This window comes from Pinus tabuliformis, chromosome 1_1 (genome assembly GCF_031772625.1).
Source record: "Pinus tabuliformis cultivar Carrire ecotype Pingquan chromosome 1_1, CPIR1, whole genome shotgun sequence".
Lineage (NCBI taxonomy): Eukaryota > Viridiplantae > Streptophyta > Pinopsida > Pinales > Pinaceae > Pinus > Pinus tabuliformis.
Genome location: NC_142297.1, coordinates 968,066,754 through 968,078,822, shown reverse-complemented (window position 1 = coordinate 968,078,822; position 12,069 = coordinate 968,066,754). Strand labels below are relative to the sequence as shown.

The following is a 12,069-nucleotide window of genomic DNA, read 5'->3' as shown; positions in this document are numbered from 1 at the left end:
AGCCCCACTTGACACCTTGTTGGAGAGGATAGAGCCTACACACATAGGGCCATCTGTTGAGGAGGTGCCACCCATGGTTGAGATGCTGATAATTGTTGAGGTGTCCAGAGCTGTGACCAAGTCAATAGGTGATACATACCCACGACAGTTTCATCAGTTCCAGGCCAACCTTCTAGCATTGAGAGAGAAGGCCATGACAATACAAGAGGCCATTCTACAGCAAAACAAGGAGCTGGAGGGCATGAGAGCAGTTTGTGCCGAGTCCACTACCAAATTGACTCACATTGGGGAGTAGTTGGATTCCCTACTGGTGCAGCTAGAGTGCACGTTGGGGCGTGAGAGTTGCCCTCTTTGGGCATACATAGATGGGGTTGGAAGCACTATTAGGTTTCTTTGGCCCACTGGACAAAGAGAGACAGAGCTACCTAGTCAGATTTCATGTATTGACTAGAATAGCGAGATGAGACGACCTGAGTTGCATAGGGTGCAGCACCAGCATGATGGGGTTGTTCTATGTGTAGGAGTTCGCGGGAGAGAGACTCTGAATTGTTACCCTATGGAGTGGGCTATGGAGATGGTGGTGGACTTGGGTGTAGCTCAATAGGAGCTTCCAGGCACTCAGGATATTGACAACACAGACTGGCATTAGGTTCCGGGTGGGACTACCTATCATTTCCAAGGTATGTTGGTTGACTACAACCAGGATGGTGCAGTTGACCTAGCAGTTGAGCATGCACATTCGCTAGGGGAGTCTCCATTAGCACCAGTGGCCGACCAGTTTATGGACATACTCTTTTGGTTTTCTTGGTATGGCATTTGTACACGGGATCACTGGGTGATCAACATAATCTGGCAGGAGTTTGTCAGAGGAGGTGGCATTAGCAGGCCACAAACGGTGCCTTGTATGGAGCTAGGGGCGCTTCACTTTTGTGTGGGGCACAGAGGACGTAGAGGAGCGGAGCAGTGGTGGCATCATTGCTGACACATAGGGAGAGTCACTTCTCGGATCCCTTAGGGGGGATTTGGGGGCAAGATCCATTCATCGACCAGGATAACGATGCGATGGTGGAGATGATGATACTGATTGGGTGTGGCCTGACACATAGAGACATAGCTCTAGGCCACCACATCTAGGGATGTGTGGGAGTATCTAACATTGAGCAGTGGTCTACTGGTGGGCATGGAGATGCATGGTGGTGTGTTGTAGTGTATTGGATTGCATTGTGGAGTGGGAGTGCCTCACATCGCATTGAGTACATGCAGGGAGTGATGGGCGTAGTGACACAGTCGGGAAGCAGGATGGTATGGGATGCATAGTTGTAGTCGAGGGTATCCAACATTTTACAGGGGTAGGCCACGGTGTACAGTGGCATTTATAGGAGTACTAGGATGATCGATGGTATCCAGAGGTGTATGGTGTTGCACAGTGAGGTCTGGAGCGTTGCCTCCAGGGACACCCATGGACAGAGATACCAGGCATACCTTTGGGTCTAGTCCACCCAGGATCGATGGGGACACAGATGAGTGATACCTGATGGTATCCGCAAGGACTCACATGCTTGACCCTCTTCTACATCAGTTACAGGAACGAGTGAACTAGTTGTTTTCTTTTGACACTCTATGCATGAGCAGTAGGGACGGGGAGCTCACCCAAGATATTTGGATGACACTTGGTCAGATAGAGGGGAGACTTCTCAGCAGGGGCATCGAGTCAGTGCGTGAGTTGATAGCCACAAATCAAGGGATAAGGTGATCACCGACAGGGATGGCATATCATTCATCACTGGTCCTATGCTTTGGGAGTTGGTCACAAGGGAGACATGTGTCACTCTTTCCACAAGGCATGTCTGGACCATGCATGAGCAGAGGATACCATTTACGGCTGAGATAGTTGTCCAGTATGTATCCAAGTTCTTAACATCATATCGATACATTCTGCAGGGGTTGGGTAGCCGAACTAGTGGCAATGGTTGGCAGGAGCAAGATGGATCCGCATATATTGATTCGATTGCGTGTATCAGATACCCATCTATTGGTTGCATTTAAGGGGTAGCTATTTGACACACATGGTCATCAATACTACACAGCAGCAGGCACATGACAGTTTAGCATGCCTTAGAATAGTTCATGATGTATGGGGCCTACATATGGGTGGCATGCAGGGACTAGAGATGAGGGCTAGAGGGATTCCATCGGTTTTCAAGGCTATGCCGTAGCAGGTCTGGCTATGGGATGCAGGGATTCAGTTGATCGATAGATCACTCGTGATGAGTGAAGTCGTGGCAGAGAGTGATATAGTTCGCTCTTGGGATGACACATGGGGGTTCACATAGGGTTTCATCATATGGGGAGGCAGACATTTTCTGTGGCTGCACAGGTTTAGAGTCAGATTTGAATGGGTAGGCCTTGGCACCATGGAGATGCCTAGGCAGGACGTGTCTCGCCTCTTTCAGTATTCCACCATCGGGTTCCAGGAGAGGAGGATACTGTCTTCAAATGATGGAGAGTATGACATAGTCAGAGTAGCGCAACGTCAGCATGGTGGCACCACTCTGGGACTAGCAGGGAACTAGGGCATCACAACTCTTCACAACTCAATAACCTTTAGGGATGTGTCGGCTACTACAAGTGGAGATCATACATATCTTCCATTGGGCTTTAGCGAGTCACTGATGGAGCAGGGGACTTTTGGTACTTACACCGGGCAGGGTAGTGAGTGGAGCGAGGGAAGCTTCATGTTGGACAGGATGGCATGGGATCCTAGTATTGAAGGATTCTTTCATATTAGGATAGTGCTGAGTTCAGGGACGATTCAGTGGCACATCTCGGACCCTAGCACATGTTGCAGTGACAGTGGGGAGCAACAGTTAGAGAGGATGCTCGTTCAGGCATTGCTTGAGGACAAGCGATTTTTGGTGCATTGGAGGAGCTTGCCGGTTGAGAATGCTACTTGGGAGGGCGAGCACATACTTGAGTGTCCAGCACTGAAGTTCCTTGGGGACAAGCAACATTTGGGAGGGGAGGACTGTCATGTCCCTTCCTAAATTATTTTGGAACAATATTCATTTCTACATTTTGGGGCCAATTTTGGAGGTGATGGGGGCCCATTCGATTTTATTAAGAGGCTAGACTTAGTAGAAGTTAATTTGATGTGGTTAAGTATATGTCGGGGCCACCCATACTAGGGGAATACACATTCCCTAGTTCGATTTGCATGGAGGGGAAATCGATGGTTAGGTGAGGGACCCAAAATGGAGGGAAAATGGAGGGAAAAGTGCTCCATGAAATCTATATAAGGAAGGCATCTCTCCTTATTTGGATATCTTATCTTTTTGACATATTGAACTCAACCGTAATTGCTCAAGCTGCTTAGCTGGGTTACTGTGTTGTTTAGCACACGAGTGTCTCCGAGCGGAGATCTCAACCCTTTCTTCAGTGGACTTCGAGTGCCACCCTAGGAAGGCAATTTGTACTACCTTAGAGGAGATCCGGTGGAGTTTCACAGTCACATCATTCAACATTTGTCTCGGCCAGTGCGTGTTACTAGAGGACGCAGAAGGGGAACACGTAGGTGTTGCTTGTGCGTTCATCTGAGTAGCAACTGCCAGGGGAGTTTGAGCATTGGAGCTACAATGGAGGATCAACCTTTCAGGAGAGTTTTGGAGCAGGAGGTTGTTGCATTGGAGCAGTTCGATTTACAATCACCTGGGTCTGTAGAGAGAGCCATCACTGGCCTCACGTGGGAGTTGGAGGAAGGAATTGTAGAGCTGGAGTTGGCTAGGAGAAGTAGGAGATCATTTGGAGGGCCATTTGAGGAGCATTTTTGGAGTTGGGAGAGAAAATATTGATAGGGTTAGTCACATCAACATAATTTGAAATTGGAGGAGGGCCAAGCTGTGAAGGGTCAATTTTTGAAGGTTGGAACCTAGGGAAACTCTTTCTGGGTTTTTTTGAGTTTTGGGCAAGGACCACAGTCTTAATTTTATAGAATTTTCTGGGCAGATCTAAGGGTTCAAACAGGTGTCCCAACTCAGCCAACAGTTAGAGGAGCTAAGGGGAATTTGGGCCAAAATTCTGAGTTCAACATTTGGCCAATTCCTTCGTGGGTTATTTTCGGTATTTGGTGGAGAGGCCGGGGTTAACTTCCTGTGATTTTCTGAGTGCCGGAATTGGGGTTTCCAGCAACATCATTGCAACAGACAACACAGTTCCACAAGGGCAGTGCAGGGCATCATTGCAGTTGTTATTTGTGCCATCTGGATTTCACTTATTACCAGTTGGGCTTGATCACGCTTGCCATTAAGGCAAACCCAGGTGCACCACTTCCACATTATTGTACTTTCCTCCTAGATTATAATAAAATGGCTCACCTGTTGGTTATTCCTAGACTTTTTATGGGTGTGCACTGAATGTTTCAATTTTATGGTGTTGTTTTTATTGTTTGCTTTGCATAGCACTATTTTTCCTTGTTTGGAACATTACACTATGCGTCGGCCCACACCCAACTGGTATCATCTCCTACATTGTCGCATCATCATACCCTCCGGTGAACGGATCTTCACTCCAAATCCTCCCTGAGGCTCCGAGAAGTGAATCTCCTTATGTGTCAGCAGTGATGCTACTCCTGCGCTGCTCCTCTGCGTCCTTTGTGCCCCACACGAAAGTGAAGAATCCCCAACTCCATACAAGGAGCCATCTAGTGGACTTCCAATGCCACCTCCTTCGACAAACTCCTGCCAGAATGTGTTGATCACCCCGTGATCCTATGTACAAATGGCATACCAAGTCAATGCAAGAAGCCTGTCCATAAACTGGTTGGCCACTGGTGCTGATATAAACTCTCCTAGTGGAGGTGCATGCTCGAATTCTAGGTCAAGTATACCCTCTAGGTCGTAGTCAATCAGTATACCTGGGAAATGATAGGTGGTCCCTCTCGGATGCCAATGCCAGTCGGGGCTTCCAGCATCCCCAATGCATGGAAACTCCTTTTGAGCTCCACCTAGGTGCACTACCATCTCCATTGCCCACTCCACCAAGTACCAACTCAGAATCTCTTGCTACCCAACCCCAAGAGAGGGATCAAATGCACGAACTCCCACACATAGAACCCCAACATGCGGGTGTTGCACCCTGTGCAACTCAAGTCGTCTCATCTTGCTATCCTGGTCAATACATAGAATCTGACTAGGTAGCTCTGTCTCTCTCTGTCCAATGGGCAAGGTAACCTAACAATGCTGCCAACCTTGTCTATGTATGCCCGAAGAGGGTTGCCCTCATGCTCCAACATGCAATCTAGCTGCACCAATAGGGAATCCAATAGCTCCCCAATGTGAGTCAATGTGGCTGTGGACTCGGCACAAACTGCTCTCATGCCCTCCAGCTCCTCGTTCTATTGCATAATAGCCTCACGCACTAATGTGATCTTCCTTTGTAATGCTAGAAGGTCGGCCTGAAACTGGTGGAACTGCTGTGGGCATCTATCACCTGTAAACTCGGTCACAACTCTAGATACCTCAGCAATTGTTGGCATCTCATCCATGGGTGGCACCTCGTCAGCGGATGGCTCTGTGTGTAGGCTCTATCCTCTCCACCAAGGTGTCAATTGGGGCTATCAAAGAGGTCTCTAATAAAGGTGACTCCTATGCCACATTAGGTATATCGATGTGCTCCTCACCATCCTGTGGGCTCTTAGCATCATGCTTAACCTCCTCCTCAGGCTCCTGATATCTAAAGCCAGGTCTCCACCAGCAAAAGCGCCCCCTAGTCTCACCCTCTAACCATCTCTGTCCTACCTGCTCCTTTTCAGGAGATTTGGTGCCCTGATCTAGTCGGCTTTCCCCACATGATGTAGATGGTTGCACCCCCATGGCCTGCTCACCTCTAATGTCTCCTTTGTAAATGTGAGGATGGGTTTGGTCTGTCACCCTCCTCGACTGGGCCAACCTCTCATCGTCCCAATGAATTCTACCCCAAAATTTCCCTTGAGCCATGGGTTTGTCTCCAGTTTCACTCATCACTGTGCACTCATACCCAAAACTTCCATGATCTTCTAGTTAATTTCCCACAGTTGGGCCAAGATCATGCTTTGGTACCACTATAATATTCCAAACTAGGGAAAATAGTGTTATGCAAAACGGACAATAAAAATAACGCCATAAAATAAATCAGACCATCAGACCACAAAATTGGCAACCAAATTACGTTGTTTACTCATTATATTAAATGGGAAGAGGTGTACAACAAGGTGCTGGAATGTGTGCACCTGGGCTTGCTCTAGGCAAGCTAGCAAAAGCCCAAAATGAATAATGGAACGCCCTCCTCAAATCTGTTGGTAATCTGCCCCAAGAGTTGCGTTGTTACTGCCTAGAAAGGTGTTGCTGCCTGAAATGATCTATTGTTAGAGCCTTCCATGTTTCTCAAAAAAATTTGGGAAATTAATCCTAGCGTTTACGCAAGAAACCCAGAATAACCCACAGAGGAATTGGCCAAATGTTGACCTCGAAAATTTGGCCAAAATTCCCCTTAGCTCCTCTAGTTGTTGGCTGAGTTGGGACCCCTGTTTGACCCCTCAGATCTGCCCAGAAAATTGTATAAAATTAGGAGTGCCATCCTTGCCCAAAACCCAGAAAAACCCAGAAATGGTTTCTCTTGGTTCCAACCTTCAAAAATTGACCCTTCACAACTTGGCCCTCTTCCAATTTTGAATTCTATTGCTGTGTCTAATCCTATCAATCTCTGCTCTCCCAATTCCAACAATCCTCCTCAAATGGCCCTCCAAATGATCTCCCAGCACCCCAACTCCAAACTCCCCCGAATGGTGCTGTCCCAAAGAGTCTTACTCCAATGACTGCGCAGTCATGGAGGAGATGATGCAGTCCTATGGAGAGTTGCGTGTAGGATGGCCCTCTTGTCTGTAGCTTCCCTCTATACTCCTGAAAATGATGGAAGGATGCTCCTATCTCCCCAAATTCCCGGAGTGCCTCACATTGTGACTGTGCAATTCCTGCGCTGCTGTAACTCCCCGTGCTGTTGGTACTCGACTTACAGCTGTTGTAACTCGTCTCCCTACTGTTGCTACGAACTGAGATGAAGAATAACTCCCTCCTAGGGATGGCACTCGAAGTCCACTGAAGCAAAGGCTGAGATCCCCGCTCGGAGACACTCGTGTACTAAACAACATAGTAACTCGACTAAGCAACTCAAGCAACTAAGATTGAGTTCAATATGTCAAAAGATAAGAAGCTGAAATGAGGAAAGTTGTCTTCCTTATATAGATTTTGTGGAGCACTTTTCCCTCCATCGTGGGTCCTTCACTTAACGATCGATTTCCCCTCCATGCAAATCGAACTAGGGAATGCGTATTCTCCTAGTGTGGGTGCCCCCCACTTACAAATTAACCACATTGAAATAACTTCTACTAAGTCTAGCCTCCTAATAAAATCGAATGGGCCCCATCACCTCCAAAATCGTCCCCAAAATGTAGAAATTAATCCTATTCCAAAATAATTTAGGAAGGGACATTACAACATTGTAGTGGGCAATACTTCATTTTTAAGGGCATAATAAGACTTCAAACTAGGATCACCTTCAAATATCTAACTAGACCAAGTCCTATAAAAGTGTTCCCTACCTTGTTAGGGATGGCTAAATGTTCAACCCTATTAGGTGCTTCCATCCCCTAAGAAGAGGTGACACGTCCAGGGTCAACCCTTCAATTCATAGGTGTTTTTGATAATGTGGCAATGAAAGAGAAATGCTTCATGGCAATATGCCATGGTCATGGGACTAGCTAATGGAGGTCCATCATCCTAAGTGTATAAATGTATGAGGGGAGAAATCATGGAAGCATAAGTTACTCCTTTCCTCAACCTACTTTTTCTACCCCTCTGATGTGCCCTTTACTTCTTTTTGATAATGATTTCTTGAGGAGCATAGCTCAAGTGTCCAAGCTTGTTTTTAATGATATAGATTTGATTTACCCCTTAATCATGAGTCGGGGTTCCTTATTATGTGATGGAGCATCAAGTGCTCAGGAATTGAGTGATGGCTAATGAGGGGGTAGAACTCATGCTAAGCTTTTACCCACGCGCTAATTAATGTTCCAACCATCTTTTGCATTTTAACTTTTCTTTTTCTATCATTGTAGCCATTTTGTGCTTTTACCTTCTTTTCGCTGCATCAACCTCCAGGGTAAAGTTTTTGACCCCAACTCAAGGACGAGACTATGAAAGTGCCAATCCCAATGAACCAATGACAACAAACCAAAAGGATGGATGTGAAATCAAGGGAATGGTAAAGAATGGTAAGCATGGAAAGGTTATGGACATGTGACTTCAATCCAAGTTTCCCACGTAATGCCCCTACTATAACCCTAAGGCCTCAAAGGAGGTTCCATTGGACTAGGGTCAAAGATTAACCCCCTTAGTAAGAGAGAACAAGTTTACAGTCAAGGTCAATCAATCAAAATGATCACCACTCAATCCATGTTACAATACCCAAAACATTAAGTAAAAGAAAATTGCAAAAATGGTTAAAGTACCTCCCGAGTGGTAACCCACCTTCCTTAAAGAGGAATGTCGGATGGTTAGAGGTGCCTGACTGGTGCAAATGGCAGAGGAATGTGGCATATCATCATATATTGAGCAAATACAGGGCTGTTGGCGGGCTGGCTATCCAAAATAGGAAAAAACATTTCTCCTATGAGTTTACCCACTTTTGGTAGGTAACAGGTGCTCAACCCTGGCTGTATAATGGAGGACACCATCCGCATGTGAAAAAACTATCTCTGTTATATATGATGATATTGACAGGGATACCATCCCTCGCCCCTCCCCATCGTCCTTGGCCACCAGCTCCAGATCACTTTGACATCTTTAGATTTGTTTTGGCCTCGCTCTCACTAGGGGAACTGGTTCTCAACCTACATCATGTCTTTTCTATCTTATCCTACCTTATTGTGCAACACTATATTTTACTTTACATGTTCTTTTAGATAGCTCAACCTGTTCCCTTGCTTTTATGGGAGATGGCTTCACACTGCCAAATTGTCCAGGGAATGACCACATTAATATCCTACTTTGGGGTCATTTCCTGGACATTAATTTCCTCTTCTTATCTTATAAGCCATTTTAAAGATAACTAAATTTGTGAAAAAAATCTGAATATGAATAATAATGCAACACTTCAGAACTACAAATAACAACAAATAATGTCTTATACACAGCATTTTGATCAAGGAATTGACAAGACAGAAGGAAGATAACTGGTGGTTTAACCTCATTGTTTTAATAAGAGTGAAAACCTATGTTTAATTCAAGATTTTCCAAACATTTGTCTATGCAATTTCATATATACTAGTATAAATAGAAAATATATAACCTTGGCCTCGTCATCAATCACTTATGCAAATTTCCAATTATTGGACTCATTCATAGTTTCATTCACCAATTGTCTATTACACAACTGACATGCCTGATAGGGACTAACAGCTAATTGAATAGAATGGGTTGTGATAAGGTCTGGAGATTTACCCCTGTCCTGTGATTTGATATCTGCTGACATTGGCCAGATGCAGAGGAAAATAACATTTTTAGGTTGCCTGATCCAACTTCAAAAATCCTATTCTCACTTACTACTGCAGATTCTATAGTTGAGAGAATAGATCTGCCTTCTGCACATTGAGACAACATCAAAATTTATTATCTTCTCAAACATACATCTTGAACAAATCTGAGATATCAGTGCCTCTTATAATGTTATAAACTTATATGGTATTTGTGCTTTACAATGCAGAGTATTATGCCATGGTTCATCTCGAAAAAACTATGATGATATATAAGATGAAAAAACCTTTAAGCATGGAAAAGAGAGGTACTGACCTTTACCATTATCATTTGAGATAACATATGTGCTGAATCCAAGGGGTGGCACAGATGCTGGAAACATAAGCGAAAAAAGGGGGGATTTTCCTGACGTTATGCCAAGATATGCCCTCATGTAGTAGCTTCTTGTCTTACCTGTAGAATTTCCTAGAGGTACAAGCTGTGACTCTATTATCTTTCCATCAGAATCTTTGACAACTAGTGATTCACTGTTTACCTGGAAAAGGCATTTTTTGGCATCAGAAAATGGGGAACATCTTTTAAGTATCACTAGAAACACACATCACAAAATCAAGAGTCCAGACACAGCTTATTGCAGAGCCAAATCATACAGTCAAGCAAAAAGATACACTCAGAGTATTGCTGTACCTGATATAACATATGCAATGCTGTTACATAGGATGAGTGGCATAGTCTCAACATGGGGGAATATAGGATTCCACAGTCCAATACTGTTTATCATGAAACTGTTTTCCTAATCTTGGTAATGATGACTCGACACAGTTCATTTGACATGATTGTTTTCCTAGTATTATTACATTCACCGACAGATTTAGTGATTATTAAGAAACAGTTAATGATTTTTCTGAAATCTTCAATAATGTTCATAGAAAATCACTCACACGGCAGTTTTATCTGCTTAAAATAATCATTTGAAAGCATAGGGGAGAAACTCAACCCAGAATAATCATAATTTCTATTTCACATGATAATGAGCAACTGTTGACATAAACAGATATGTATGCAAGATAAAATATATATGATACGGTCAATCATGATTTAAGTGATAACAGAAGGTAAAATGTTTCAAAATGCACAGCAGCTAAAGAAAAGAAAGATACATGAATCATCAGATTAAATGGAGAGATTTTGTACGGGACATGCAAGGTAAGCACAAATTCATCATGCAAAGCCAACAGGCATATTAACCATCGTTCTATTTCATAGAAGACAACAAGGAAGACAAATCCAGTGAACATTATGAAGATGATACCCACGACAACATGAATCTGATACCATTGCCTCTTGAGTATCACTGCCCAAGAAATGCACCAGAAAGGGATTTCCAAATTTAAACAACACATGCACTTTAAGAGTTTATAACAGTCATAGTTTAAGACTAAGAGCAAATGAGCTCAGAAATGCTACTTAATTAGTTCCAATAATAGAGGACACAACAACCTGACTTACTTTCTGAATTCATTTTGTCTTGATATCAATATAGTCCAAAGTTGTCAGACTTGAACTCGACAAAGACATGGCTGGCCTTGGACTTGGCAAAACTTGGCAACTTGGCAAATACAAAGATTTAAAATTTAATTTTTTTCTAGCCTAGGCCTGTAGTCTGAGATGTAATTCCACAAACATGCAGGATGACATCTCAGCCTACAAGCCAATCCCATAGGATGACAACCTCAGCATACAGGACTGTAGGTTGAGATGTCATCCTACAAGCCCTACAGGCCTACTAGCATATTAAAAAATAAACAACCAAGTTATTTTTTAACCAGAATGAGTAGTGTTTTTATATATATAAATCGTGCCCATTCACGTGCAAAATCGTGATTTTACATCATATTTTCAAGCCTGTTAAGGGCTTCTAAAACATCCATTGTTCCCCATCCCTTCCCATAGAGTTTTTCCCATTCTTCTTACAAAAAATTCTCATTTCTGGTATTATATGGCTATACAATCGACATAACTGACATAGTAAGTATATACATTTATAGTGTGCCATTCAACAAAATTTTACAAAAACAAGAGAGTGAATAGACTATTCTTCCATTGGCGCTGGACTGTTCAGATCCAGGCTAGTGAATTCTTCTTCCTTGCTCTTGCTGCTCTCCTCCATCTTGAGCTTCATGCTCTTGCTGCTCTCCTCCATCTTGAGCTTCAATAGCTCAGTTTGTTGATGCAACACATCCACCTCGTCTTCCAAATGTCGGATGTGCTCCTTCTTTTCCAATTGTTGCTCCTGCATGGCCAGAGTGTCAAATTGTTGTTGTTGGATACAACGCTGTAGAATTGCCAAACCTTCATGAATCATCAAATGTTCTTGCCAACAGTCGTTGCAGGCATGCCTGTTGCTGCCTTCCTTGGCTTTTCCTTCCGTCGACCCCCAGTCCTAGGCCTGCGGCGGCCCTAGGAGCCAAACAAAGCATTATCCTCTGTAGTGTGCATGCTCATG

General features: G+C 44.0%; 1 protein-coding gene across 1 annotated transcript in view; it reads right to left on the bottom strand.

Moving 5' to 3' along the window:
* LOC149217731 (alpha-mannosidase-like) overlaps positions 1-12,069 on the bottom strand; it is a 468,321-nt gene that overhangs the window by 350,891 nt on the left and 105,361 nt on the right. Inside the window, exons 15-16 of the mRNA XM_089391406.1 lie at positions 9,879-10,098; positions 9,531-9,670 (exon numbers count right to left, since the gene is read on the bottom strand). Coding sequence (XP_089247532.1) covers positions 9,531-9,670; positions 9,879-10,098 — 360 coding nt within the window. The remainder of the gene's footprint in view (positions 1-9,530; positions 9,671-9,878; positions 10,099-12,069) is intronic.